We start from the raw sequence: 15,000 nt of genomic DNA on the forward strand, positions 1-15,000 counted from the left end.
AAAATTATCCGCCAATGGGGTCAGAGAAATAATGTTAATTCAAACAGAAACAAGATTAATTTTCTTACCCCATTGGCAGATCATTTAGCTTGTTTTAATTTAGATTTATTTCTCCAGAAAACAAGACATATCTTATGTCATTTCACTCCTCTAGTAAATGCATCTTGATTTAAGAATTTTTAGATATTTTGACTGGAAACAAGACAAAAATACTGAGTGAGAAAAGCATTTTTTTTGCAGTGCACAACTTCATATATTTGAGCTGATGTTTCTCGGTGTGTGTGTGTGTGTGTGTGTGTGTGTGTGTGTGTGTGTGTGTGTGTGTGTGAGAGTTTGTGAGAGTTTGTGAGCTTGAGTGTGTGGTAAGCATGTGTTTGTGTAAGCTTGTGTGTGCGTGAGTGTGTTTGTGAGTGCGTAAAAGTGCTGAACATGCATGAACTTCATATTTGAGCTGATGTTTCTTAGTGTGTGTGTGTGTGTGTGTGTGTGTGTGTGTGTGTGTGTGTGTGTGTGTGTGTGTGTGTGTGTGTGTGTGAATGCATGTGAGTTTGTGAGCGTGAGTGTGTGGTAAGCGTGTGTGTGTGTAAACTTGTGGTGCGTGAGTGTTTGTGTGCATGTGTGAGTACGTAAACGTGCCGAACATGCATGAACTTCATATTTGAGCTGATGTTTCTTGGGGTGTATTGACGTGTGTGTGTGCAGGAGTATCACGCTCAGCTGGAGGAGATGCAGGTGACCGTCAGACAGCTGGAGGAGGATCTTTCTGCTGCCCGCCGACGAAGCGACCTGTACGAGACCGAGCTGAGAGAGTCACGACAGACCAGCGAAGAGCTCAAGAGGAAAGCAGCCGAATACCAGCAGAGGATACAGAAGGTGTGTGTGTGTGTGTGTGTGTGTGTGTGTGTGTGTGTGTGTGTGTGTGTGTGTGTGTGTGTGTGTGTATGTGTGTGTGTGTGTGTACTTGTACAACTATCTTTGTGAGGACCAGTTTGAGTTTTAGACCACTGGAGTGAGGACTAAGAGAGTAAAGTGAGGACATGTTGGCCGGTCCTCAGTTTCTGAGAGCCTTTTATGTGTTTGAGGGTCAAGACTTGGTTTTAGGGATCAGGTTATAATGAGGTCAAGGGTCGGTTTAGGGTCAGGGGTCGGGTTAGGCACTCAGTTGTGATGGGTAAGGTTAGGGTAAGCGGCTAGAGATTGCATTGTGTCAATGAATGTCCTCATAAAGAGATGTACAAGAATGTGTGTGAGTGCGTTTTATCACGAAATTCAAACAATAAATTGAATGTGACGTGACAGATCACTCTCTGTACTACTGTACTAGTTACAGCAGCAAATACACATCCGTGAACATCAGAAGGAGTGATGGAAGATACAGTAACACTTCCTGAAGTCAAGCATGTCTCTAGTAATCGTTCGATCAGTTCAACCACCGAAAGACTCAATAAAACAGAACAATGTCACTTAATGATTTATTATACTTAACCAGTAATTATTATATTTAAATAATATAACAAAATATTTACTATAGAGATAAAGAGATGCAATTTCATCTCTGTACAAGATATATAAAAATTAAAAGAATTTTGTCAGATTATCTAATGTCTAATATTTAGTTTATTTATCTATCTATCTATCTATCTATCTATCTATCTATCTATCTATCTATCATCTATCTATCTATCATCTATCTATCTATCTGTCTGTCATCTTTCTATCATCTATCTTTCTTTACATAGACTGAATTTATGTTGCTCATGATTATAAATAATTTTCACCTGTATCTTTTGAAATTTTAAGAGAGAAGTTTTGTAGGAAATTATAAATTGTGCACATGTATGAATTCCTTTACAAAACAGAGATATTTGTAATGGAGTGGAGCTTAAAGGCATGCTGGGATTAAATCTGGAGAAAGAAGAAGCTCAAATATAAGAACTTTCATTTGTCACATATTTTGATCACTAAATCCTTCCCAGACTTACATGAGTTATTTGAGTAATCTGGCATGAGAACAACAGACGGAATAAAGAACGAGTGGGAGAGTCCAGACGTGTGATGCTTGTGTGTGTGTGTGTGTGTGTGTGTGTGTGTGTGTGTGTGTGTGTGTGTGTGTGTGTGTGTGTGTGTGTGTGTGTGTGTGTGTGTGTGTGTGTGTGTGTGTGTGTGTGTGTGTGTGTGTGTGTGTGTGTGTGTGTGTGTGTGTGTGTGTGTGCGCACTAAAGTACTTGGTCACTGTATAGCTGTCTAGATATTGGAAGAACCATTATTGGTCCACACACTCATAGACACACACCCACACACACTCACAGACACTCACACACACACTCACAGACACTCACACACGTACACACACACATGCGCACGCTCACAAACAAGAAGGCGCACACACTCACACGGTATTCACACATTCACAGACACTCTCACACACACACACACACACACACACACGCATACGCACACACACAAACAAACAAGCAGATATTGGAAGAACCATTATTGGTCCACACACGCACACTCACAGACACGCACACATTCTCACACACACTCACACACACACACATTCTCACACACACGCTTGCGCACGCTCACAAACTAGAAGTCACACACTCGCGCACACACACACAAACTGACACTCACACACACATGCTTACAATCACTCGCACACGCACACACAAACTCACACTCATATGCACACACACTTACAATCACTCGCACACTCATATGCACACTCACTCGCACACACAAACTCACAATCACTCACACACGCACACACAAACTCACACTCACGCACACACGCTTACAATCACTCGCAATCGCACACTTGCGCACACACACGAACTACGGCTGATTCAGAGGCTCAAAAAGTCTCTATTTTTTAAACAGCCCATAACTCAACTCTCGAGAGATGTTCTTGACACACAGTGTGAGTTTTTATGAGTATAAAGATGTTTTTCTGCTCCCTCTTGATTGTCAGGATGTAATCGGCCCTGATCATCGGCTGTTATTAAACAATCGACTGATACTGAAAATAATATTCTGACATCAGTGCATCCCTGTACATGTGCACGTTAATGACCGATAATGTGATTGGATATATTGCTGATATTTATGATCCAGTCGTGTGATTGTGAGTGTTTGTGTGTCCAGGCGAAGGAACAGGGGAAAGCGGAGGTGGAGGAGCTGCTCTCTAAACTCGACAAGGTACAAATCACCATCAGACACACGACGACTGAAAGTCATTAGAAATCTGCTGGTGTCCCTCTGAGTGAATAATTAAAGCAGTCTCAATAATTCATCCGTCATCAGATCTGACTCAAACGACTCTAAGCGACTGGACGTCCCTGTGGGCTTTAAACTGATCTCATGATGCCAGTCCACAGAGCCGTCACAGTAACGTCACACTGGTGCTGAATTATTATTATTATTATTATTATTATTATTAATAAACCAGCTCATTTATATCAGGTTTAAATTTGTGATTTCTAGACCTCCAAAACCACAGAAAATAATACAATCTTTAACTCATGGACAGTTATTGTGTGTGAGTGTGTGTCAATCATCCTCAATGATGCTCACTTCGCTCTTCATACTGAAATCTCTCTCCGGTCAAGTAGCTTCATTTTGAGAGGACACTCTTCTGCGTGAATAAATGTTTTTCTAAATGTGATGATAAGCTCATCTATTAATGCCAGACAGTCAAGCACTACTGATACTCGACATATAGACAGACATTCATTACCAGAGCTCTATATAGATGCAGGGTAGTTTACCAATAACATGGCACTTGACCTAATAACCTTTTAGGGTTTATTATTATTATTATTATTATTATTATTATTATATTTTTATTTTATTTATTTTATTTTATTTTATTTTTATTAATATTTTATTTTATGTTTTGTTATATTTTATTTTCCATCTTGGGCCATATACAGGGAAAGCTCATTTTGTTTTATATATTTTTATTTCTTGTTCAATATAATGTTTTATTTTATTATTTTAAATTATTATATTTCTTCTTTTACTTCTTGTTTAATTTATTTATTTTTTTCCATTATTGGGCCATATACAGAGAAAGCTCATTTTATTTTATATATTTTATTATATTATAATAAATTCATTTAATTATTGTTTAATTGGATGTTTATTTTGTTATATTATTTTCCATCTTGGGCCATATACAGGGAAAGCTCTTTTTATTTTATATATTTTATTTCTTGTTCAATGTAATGTTTTATTTTATTTTCCATCTCGGGCCATACACAGAGAAAGTCTCGACAGGTGTCCTGTCCATCTCCTATTTTATTTATTTATTTAATATATATATTTATGTATTTTTGTTTTGTCTGTGCGTTATGATGGGCTATTGTTCAGTAGGCTACTTTGAATCCTGTCAAATGAAAAGAGTTTCACGGTTTGCAGTGAAACACAAAAGCCCTAATAGTACTTGTGTTCAATCTCAGCCTGATGCCAATAATAAATAATGACATTAATACATGATATAGTGAGCGATAAATCACAGTTTATTGTAGTTTTAGATGCACTTCCCGGTGATCATCTCTATAGTTTCCTCGCCGTCCTGGTGCTAAACGTCTCTTTGAATCAGTTGTATGTCTCCGTCAATGACTTAACATGCGCTGACGTTTAATTTCCTGTGATTACACACTCGTCTGCTGTGATCGTCACAGTGTGTGTAATAAGAGTGACTTCATGAGGATTCTGTGTTTCAGACCAACGGCGAACAGCAGCTGAAGATCCAGGAGCTGCAGGACAAGCTCTCAAAGGTACCGTGTGTCTTCTGGTTCATCCGATTGAAAGTACAGTAAATACAGTAAAAAATTTGAAATAATATTACAATTTAAAATAACTGTTTTCTATGTGAATATATAATAAAGTGTAATTTATTCCTGTAAATGTTCAGCATCATTACTCCAGTCTTCAGTGTCACATGCTCCTTCAGAAATCACTCTAATATGATGATCTGATGATCAAGAAACATTTATGATTATTATCAGTGTTGAAAACAGATATTTATGTGGACACTGTCAAACGTTTTATTTTTCAGGATTCTTTGAATAGAAAGTTCAAAAGAACAGCATTTATCTGAAATAGAATCTTTTGTAACATTATAAATGTCTTTACTGTCACTTTTGATCAGTTTAATGTGTCCTTGATGAATACAAGTATTAATTTCTTTAAAAAATATACAGCAAATACTACCATGATCTATTGTACTTCAATGCATATTAGAATTACAGTGATTTGTGGTTAAATGTGCTTAATTTCATGAAAATAATGTCACCAATCAAAAAAAAAAAAGTTTAATTTATTAATGCGTAATATAATTTAGTTTGATTTTGATGTGTAATATGAATGTTCTAGTGTCAGAAAATGCCTGTCTGTTACATTATACTGTATATTAATATTAATAATATCATAGATTGACCTCTTGGCCTAGAACTACACGTGTATAATGCAGTTCATAGCGCTACATGTGTGACCTCTGACCCCGCAGGCGGTGAAGGCGAGCACTGAAGCCACAGAGCTTCTGCAAAACATCCGTCAGGCCAAAGAGCGTCTGGAGCGAGAGCTGGAGCGTCTGCGCAGTAAATCTGACCCCAGCGACACCCTGCGCAGACGCCTGCGGGAGACCGAGGTACAGCGCTCACTCACACATGCTAGACAGACACATCATGAATATTACGCCTTGACAAGGCTGCTGGTGCATTGTGGGACTGAGAGAAGAGAGAGTTAAAGCATCTGTGAATCGACTGACAGTGTTATCATAATAGACTAATGTCTGATCAGATGCGTTGCTCATCGCTAGTTAATGCATTAACCAATGTTAGCTAACGGGGCCTTATTGCATGACAATTAGCCTCATTTACCACACATTTTCATTGATGTAATAAATCTGGATGTTTTACTCGTCAGTTTTAAGTAATTGTCATATTCTCAGTAATGATTAAGTAACACATTACAATAAGGTTCATTAGTTATCATGCACTAATAATGCACGTATACAGCATTTATTAATCTTTGTTGATTTCAACTTTTACTAATGCTTTATTAAAATCTTGTTAACATTAGTTAATGCACTGTGAACTAACATGAACTAACTATCAACAGCTTTATTTTTATTAACTAACATTAACAAAGATTAACAAATACAGTAACAAATGTATTGTTCATGATTAGTTTATGTTAGTTAATACATTAATGTTAACTAATGAACCTTATTGTAAAGTGCTACAAATGATTATTATTAGAGCTCATTACTTTAATACAGTATTTATTGCATTATATTATAAAATACTTCACACTTTTTATTTATTATTGTTTGTTTTTGAGTCTCTTCTGCTCATCAAGGCTGCATTTATTTGATCTAAAATACAGTGAAAATGTGAAATATTATTATTATAATGTAAATCATTTGTTTTCTATGTGAATATATAGTAAAGTGTAATTTATTCCTGTGAATTTTCAGCATCATTACTCCAGTCTTCAGTGTCACATGATCCTTCAGAAATCACTCTAATATGATGATTTGATGATCAAGAAACATTTATGATTATTATCAGTGTTGAAAAGATTTTTTTTTCAGAATTGATTGATTGAATAGAAATAAAAAAAAAAAGCATTTACTTGAAATAGAACTTTTTCTTGATCAATTGAATGCATCCATTAGTAAAAATAAATTCTTTCATTAGAAATGCGTTTGAGCAGTAGTGTATACTACAGATAATACTATCATGATGTGTTTTGCTCTAATACATATTTGAATTACAGTAATTATGGGGGATAAATATGCTTAATTGTCATGCAAATTCAATGCAAAATAAATCTTAATGGTGCCAAAAACAGGTTTAATTTTCTTTATGAGAAATATAATTTCTTTCTTGTGATTTTGGTGTGTAATATGAATTAGACAGTTGTATTCCTGAACCTGTAATAAGTGTTAAATCATCACTTTGTTCCTGTCAGGAGGGCAGAAAGACTTTGGAAAACCAAGTGAAGCGTCTGGAGATGGTGGAGCGGCGAGAGAATAAACTGAAGGACGACATCCAGACCAAATCCCAACAGATCCAACAGATGGCTGAGAAGATACTGGTGAGAGAGACGGATCAGACTAGCAAAGATTAAACCACTCACACGCCTCCTTAACCAGCTGACCTCACACACACACACACACACACAGGTCTCTCTTCACGTTTGTCTTTGCACCGTCATCCTTGTGCATCTGAGTTTCCTGCAGATTAGCATATAACAACAGAACACACACTCACACTAACGAGATGTCCCATCTGCTGCCACACACACACACCTCTTCACCTCTCGATGAGGACCACACACACCTTCAGGCCGTCCCGTCCACCAGCACACGGCTTCTCAAAGCAAGTCCATTTCTGCACTTCTGCTGCTGATGGGGTTTTAAAACAGCGCTGGGTGTGTGTGTTACCTGACGCTGTGTGTGTGTGTGTGTGTTTAGGAGCTGGAGGAAAACTTGCGGGACACGCAGGCGACGGCTCAGAGGATGGAAGCTCATCTGGTGCAGAAAGAGCGGCTCTATGAGGACAAAATCAAGGTAAGGTTTGAACTGAGAGGAATAAACACACTATTGTCTTCTCTAGAGCGGCTCATAGCTGGATTGAGCTCGTTTGGGTTCGTACAGGTGCTTAAAGTGCTTGAATATGACTTTCTGAGATGTAAGTCCTGGAAAACCCTTGAAAACAGACATATTTATGAAGAAGTACTTGCTTTATTTATTTATTTATTTATTTATTTGAGACTGCACATTAATGAACAATCTTACATTTCTGTACAGACTGTAAATGAGCCAGGTTACAGCATAAATGCTAATTTTCACCTGTAGTCCCGAGGCAGGAGGACAACAACACAAAAAGATAATATGACAATATTCAACACAAAAGGATATGACAGTTTACAGTATCAGGCAAGAAACACATTAGCACGCATTCAGACAGATTACATTACATCAATAAAATTAGTAGCTGGGAATCCTTTCAATGGCATTTGCATATGCAATTATTAGTAATTTATTAGTTCATCTATTTAAACGTTTTTTTTAGGATTTGAAAGATAATAAAGATATTGTTTGATAAATGCAATCTCTGTTTGTAGTGCTTGAAAAGTCCTAAATAGTCCTGGAATTTGATTTTCCAGAATCTGTCCGAACCCTGGAGTAATGACACACGTCTTCTTAGAGCTGCTTTACAGCATCATAATTGATGCTTCATTATTTTCCCGTTTATTATTGTGAAGCTGCTTTGAAAAAACAATATGTATTGTATAAAACGCTATAGAAATGCAGCTAATGACAGTCAGAAGCTGATGACTGTGTGCCAGTCAGTCAGTTAATGGAAGAGGAACATAACAGATGCATTGCTACTTTGTTCTGCTGTCAGTGACTAGCGGTGGGCGATTCGGCAAAACATCACATCAGGATTTCTTTCAGAAAAATCACGATTCATGAGTTTATCCCCAATTTTTTATTCCGGTTTGACTTATTTGCAAGTGCCTGAGCACTTCATTTCCCTAGCCTTACAAGCTAACTCTTTCCCCGCCATCAACATTAAACGGCATATACATCAAAGCTGCATAATGCTAGCGAATGAAATGTTGATGGACTCGATCTGTGTTTCGATCATCGTTCTGAATCTGATCCGGGTGTAGTCTTTGACTAAAACACGATTTTCTTAAGTTTTTGGCTCAAAATGTTAATGTTTTTTATGAAACTTACCCACATTCAAGTGTTGATGAAAACATAATGCATGAAGCTAGAATAAATGGGGTTGTTTTTTTGTTTAATAGGAGAGGGTTTGTTATTTCTTTTGGTTTATTGCATGTTCAGATATTCATACAACCAAATATTCTGGGGACCATGACACTTGTGCAAATGATCAAAAGCGCTGGTGCTGGCTACTTTTGTTCAAAACGCTGGCGGGGAAAGTGTTAACAAAATATAAAAGTGTTAAATAAATAAAACACTACATAGACTTAATAATAATTAATTCTTGAAGTTATTCAGTCTGTTGTTGTTTGATCCGCATAAATGACCCAGACGGAAGCAGGATCTAATATACTGGATCTAATATTCAGAACCGCATCTGGTTTTCTCCAAACTGTTTATGTTCACTGAATACATAACTGACTGTGTTTATGTAAACATGGTGTGTATTTGACAGTTTAAGTGCAATAAGATGTGAAAGATAACTTAGTTTAGTACTAAAACGCTGTTTGTCAGGCTTTTCGTGTGCGCGGACGGATATGTCACATGACATTTTTTTTTTTTTTGGATTTCTAATTAAAATAAATGCTGTTCTTCTGAACTTTCTATTCATCAAAGAATCCTGAAATAAAAATGTAAATATCTGTTTTCAACACTGATAATAATCATAAATGTTTCTTGAGCATCAGATCATCATATTAGAGTGATTTCTGAAGGATCATGTGACACTGAAGACTGGAGTAATGATGCTGAACATTCACAGGAATAAATTACACTTTACTATATATTCACATAGAAAACAGATGATTTACATTGTAATAATATTTCACAATTTTTACTGTGTTTTTGATCAAATAAATGCAGTTTGGTGAGCAGAAGAGACCTTCAAAAACATTAAATAATCTTACCAACCCCAAACTTTTAAACGGTAGTTTATAGATTATATAATCTTTAATCAAAACGTTTGTTGTGTTCCTTCAATGACCTTTTCCTTTTTTTAAGACTTTAAATGCCAGACTTTTATTCTCACTCTATAAAAATTAATAAAATCTATAAACAAAAAGTATTTTTGCTTGAAAAGCATAAATTCAGTGCTTTGTGTTTGTGTACAGTGTCATATTTGATAACAAAGAATCAATCCGTGTCTGTAAACGCCACAGCAAACACTTTAGAGAAGTTTCTATTCGATGATAATGTGAACGACACTGATCTGAACATCAGAAAACATCATTCAGGGAAGATTTTCACATCAGTTTCAAATCCATTCAGAGTTCATCAGAACTCTCATCCGTATCTGAGTGAGCCGGGCTGTTGAGCGATGTTGGTGACGGTGTGTGTGTGTGTGTGTGTGCAGGTTCTGGAGGCTCAGATGAAGGCAGATCTGGCTGATAAAGACGGTCTGGAGCAGAAGCGAGCTCAGCACGAGGAAGAGGCGCGTGAGAAATGCAAACTCATCAGCGAGCAGAAAGCCGTGAGTGTCTCGTCTTCATCTGAGGTTCAGTCGTGTTCGCTCTAGACACACTTGATCATCTGAAACTACTGGAATCCAGTGAGGACTGAAGCCTGTCACATCAGGAGTTTCGTGCTGATGATCAGTTGTCTTATGAATTATTGCGGTTTACAGTTTAATTCTGTTTTGTTCATGTTACTCACAGTGTAAGCCAAGACATGATTGCTTGAAATCATATATAAAATAATAATACAAATTATGTTTTACCGTAATGATGCAATATTAATATTTATATAATTATTCATAATATAATATAATGCAGTCTGATTAAACCCACAAGCATTCACATTTTAACAATGTTTTTTTAATATTCTTTATTCTTTCACCTGAAAAAGAGACACAGTATTGTGCATTTGATGGCAGTTCAAGCACTTAAATTTCAAGCAGCAAAATGTGATTGAAATTTTAACTCAATCTCAAATAACTGCTTTATGGGTAATAAATGGATGTGTTAACTGATGAGTTGACATGTTTAATTTTAGGGATGCACCGATATGAACAATTTGGCCGATAACCGATAATTTTTTATATTTGGAAGCCGATAACCGATATATATGGGACAATAAATTTATTCATAAGTTTTGAGATCCTGATTATAAAAACAAAAGTCTCTCCAGTAAAATCCACGTCTCACGCACACAATTATAATAATGTTCTCAATATAATTTTATGTAGCTGATATGACAGACTTGATTCCAATCATATTTAAAGCAATTCAAAACCATCATGTTGAGCAGTGCGCATCTGAAGGAAATAATACATTATTTATCGATACCGATATGTCGTGCATCACTATTGATTTTAAACATTAAATTATGTGTAAATTATATTAGAATGATGTCATATAATTTCTTGATTTATGATAATATAATATATAATTGTATCATTTGATATTTGGGATGAGATTCGCTCTTCTCATTTTCAAGCCCTTCAGCCCTTCATCCAGTTATCCCGTTAGACTTTAGCTAACTAGATTAGCGTCTCCTATCGTATGGCTGATCCCAGACTCACATGCTCACCGTGTGACACTGCATCTAGAACACCATCTAACAAATAAAGTTTTCCTTATGAAGAGTTTATCATTAGCAGCCATGCAAATTTGAATTATTTATTTTTTTTGAATTTTAATGAACTCATCTTATGGGCTTCGATGTCCTGTTATTAAAAGTCCAGTGTGTAATTTACAACACTAGCAGCAACAGATGATGTTTCTAAACTGGTTTCTCAAACAGCGAGCATCTGTTGCTGGATTCAGAGCATGTTTCTCTCCACAGACCATCAACGCCATGGACAACAAGATGAAGAGTCTGGAGCAGCGGATCGCCGAGCTCTCCGAGGCCAATAAACTGGCGGCCAACAGCAGCATTTACACACAGAAAAACATGTAAGAGCGCAAACATGATGTCACACACCAGAAACCGGCCCGGTTCAGGCTTGTCTCCTGACTGGGTTATTATCAGTACCTGCGGTCCGAGTGCGGCTGGTTTGGTTCCACATTCACTTATTTCTGTCGAACCCTGGTGGATTTGTGTTCATCTTATTTAATTACAAATGTGCACGTCACAGGATAGAAAACAGAACGCGGGTCAATATATGTGACCCTTGACCACAAAACCAGCTTTTTGAAATTGAGATTTGTACATTTGCATTAGACAAAGCTTTCCATTGATGTGTGGTTTGTTAGGATAGGACAATATTTGGTCGAGATACAACTATTGTAAATCTGGAATCTGAGGGAGCAAAAAAACGAAACATTGAGAAAATCTCCTTTAAAGTTGTTCATTTATGTTGGCGATTGTGCTGCATTCACTCACACAAATACATGTTTGATATATTTACGGTAGGAAATTTACTAAATATCTTCATGGAACATGATCTTTACTGAATATCCTCATGATTTTTGGCATAAAAGAAAAATGGATAATTTTGACCCGTACAGTGTATTGTTGGATATTGCCACAAATAAACCCGTGCGACTCGAGACTGGTTCAATGATCCAGGGTCATATATTGTGTGTTATTATTATTTTTTAATTAAGCAGCAGAGTGAACTTTTTCTAGAAGTAACTCTGGTTAAGCTAGTTGTAGAAAAGCATGTGAATGATTATTTGAATGAGTTTAGATTAATTTAAAAATTGTATAATCATCGTTTAATCAACTCTCTGACAGTCTGCGATATGTAATTTCTATGATAATAGACATGAGTAGGTCGCTCGCTTTGCAAAAACACTTCAATATGGAAAATATCATTTTTAAAACATCTCATAGCATTATTTAAAGTCCCCCTGTGGTCAATAATTTTATCATTTAAAACTCATCTTTGATCACCAAAATTACATATTCAAAGTTTTTCCTTTAAAATGTCTTCATGCCTTAAAATATCTTGAATGTAACTCGACACACTCGCCTCATTTAGTATGCGCGGTTCTATGAATATGCAAATGAGCCCCGCCTCCACTCACTCCCTCAGCTCAGAGATCCACTGGTTGACGATCACACGTTGATCTGATTGGTTACAAGGTAGTTTGTGACGTCAGAAACACCAGCGATTTCAAAGCGTGTTTTTGAGACTGTCTTTGGTTCACTGCAGTTTTAAGGAGGAAATACTCAGCAATGCTGTCGACTTATGAACTTACACATGCTTTGTCTTAAAGCAGATTAAAAACACCACATAGACACATAAACTACATTAAAAGCTGGATTTTAACCACAGGGGGGCTTTAAAAAAATCAAATCATACAGCTACAAGTTGAATCACATCATTACAAACTTTGATTTGACTTTTAAATCGAGTGTTTTAGATTTAATGGCTGACGGAGGAATTGCAATATTTGACGTTTTGCAGTTTAGCCAAACAAAAACAATTTGTTTTTTTCGAGAAATGCCTCCCAGGAGAAGCAGCAGTGATGTTTCTGAAATGAGTTTATTGAAGGAGAAATCTAATTCACTCCTCCTACTGGAAATCAAGGCCTTTTAACACTTAAACATCTTAAAGGTCATGTGCCGAGATCCGCATGTGAACCACAGTGTGTGTGTGCTGGTGTTTCCCAGGAAAGCTCAGGAGGAGATGATCTCAGAGCTGCGGCAGCAGAAGTTTTACCTGGAGTCTCAGGCGGGAAAACTAGAAGCCCAGAACGCCAAACTAGAGGAACATCTGGAGAAGATGAGCCAACAGGAGCAGAGCCGGAAGAGCCGTATTCTGGAGCTGGAGACCAGACTGAGAGAGGTGAGCGGATCCGCTCGCTTCCACGGGGCTGAACACTGTATCCCACACTCTGAACAATAGTGGGAATAGTTAAAGGGGTCGTCGGATGCCCATTTTCCACAAGTTGGAATGATTCTTTAGGGTGTTCATGTAAAGTTTGTAACATACTTTGGTTAAAATTCCTCAAAGGTTGTGTAAAACAGCTCTGTTCACAGCGACCCGTTTCAGTGCATGTCTCTTTAAATGATGAGCAACTGCACACCCATGGGAAATATGCTAATACGGGAAATATGCTAATACGTGACAGTCATATTGGCATCATATTGCTCAGAAAATCCAAACAGCTTTTTGAGGATTAAAACCATTTTTTTTTTTTTTAGATTTTTTTTTCAATGTATGGTGGGTGTCCACACACTGCAAAGACACATTTATATGCAAACACCATATAAAAGTGAATTTTGCATCCGATGACCCCTTTAAAAGACACTTAAAGAGGACCTATCATGCTTTTCTCCATGTTCATCTTTCTTTAGTCTGTAATGTTGCTGTTTGATCATGAAGAAGCTCCAGTTCTTCTCTATATCAGTGTCAGTGTTTCTGAACTCATTGTATCTTGAGTTTCTTCCGGGAACGAACACATCACAATATTCCTCATTATAATAATTAATGCGCAGAATAAAGGGGCGGGGCCTGGTTGAGTTAGTTAGTAGTGTGTTAAACTGGCGGTTATGGAAAGGGGCGGGACATTTCCCAAACACACTCGAAGCGCTCGACCAATCACAACACACTGCTCCAGCCGACCAATCAGAGCACAGTGTGCTTTTCAGAAGGAGGGGCTTCATAGAGACAGGAAGTAAACAGAGCGTTACTGACAGACTGGGAAGAGAGGAGCCGCAACAATGGAGAATATGAGGAGAATAATCGACATTCAAGCAGGAAAACCTGTTCTAGTAGAGACTAACAACATCAAGACTTTGTAAAAGTCTTACATTACATTAACACATTAATATTCAGTATTATCGATTTGACTCCACTGGCACTATCAGATAAGAGGACTAAACTTGAACTGAATTGAGCTGAATAATGACACTGTTGTCATCTGTAGAGCTACTTTACAGCTAAATCTAATTAATTAAATAATTGACTATAATAATTGACCAAAAGTTCTCGGTTCATCAAAATGAAGATCGATTAAAATGAGAAATCGATAATGCTAGCCTGTTTGCTTAACTGTTGTAGCTTGTGCACAATGTTGCATGAAATAGACACTGACAGTAGAAGAACAACATTGGAGAAGTGTCAATTAAACTTCACCGTTTCGGTCAATGACTTCAGGCCTTTCAGCCGAAACCGATTACTAATGTTAGCTGAATATGTTTGGTTGATGAAATTTCAGGGCATTATTAGTGTAGAATATGGGAGTAATCAGAAAGATATTACTGGTTACATAAGTGTTAGAGGACAGAAGACTTGCAAACCTGTTAAAAGCAGGTCTTCCAGTGTAGTTTTGGTGCAGTTGAGGAATTACACTGAAGAA

At 37.0% G+C, this 15,000-nt stretch overlaps 1 protein-coding gene across 1 annotated transcript in view; it reads left to right on the plus strand.

Annotated features, from left to right (window-relative positions):
- The window catches only part of cita (citron rho-interacting serine/threonine kinase a), a 130,807-nt gene that overhangs the window by 69,666 nt on the left and 46,141 nt on the right, over window positions 1–15,000 (plus strand). The window contains exons 14-22 of the mRNA XM_079871938.1: window positions 703–873; window positions 3,148–3,201; window positions 4,731–4,784; window positions 5,516–5,656; window positions 6,985–7,110; window positions 7,490–7,585; window positions 10,104–10,220; window positions 11,534–11,643; window positions 13,310–13,484. Coding sequence (XP_079728064.1) covers window positions 703–873; window positions 3,148–3,201; window positions 4,731–4,784; window positions 5,516–5,656; window positions 6,985–7,110; window positions 7,490–7,585; window positions 10,104–10,220; window positions 11,534–11,643; window positions 13,310–13,484 — 1,044 coding nt within the window. The remainder of the gene's footprint in view (window positions 1–702; window positions 874–3,147; window positions 3,202–4,730; window positions 4,785–5,515; window positions 5,657–6,984; window positions 7,111–7,489; window positions 7,586–10,103; window positions 10,221–11,533; window positions 11,644–13,309; window positions 13,485–15,000) is intronic.

Source organism: Squalius cephalus (assembly GCF_949319135.1).
Source record: "Squalius cephalus genome assembly, chromosome: 5".
Lineage (NCBI taxonomy): Eukaryota > Metazoa > Chordata > Actinopteri > Cypriniformes > Leuciscidae > Squalius > Squalius cephalus.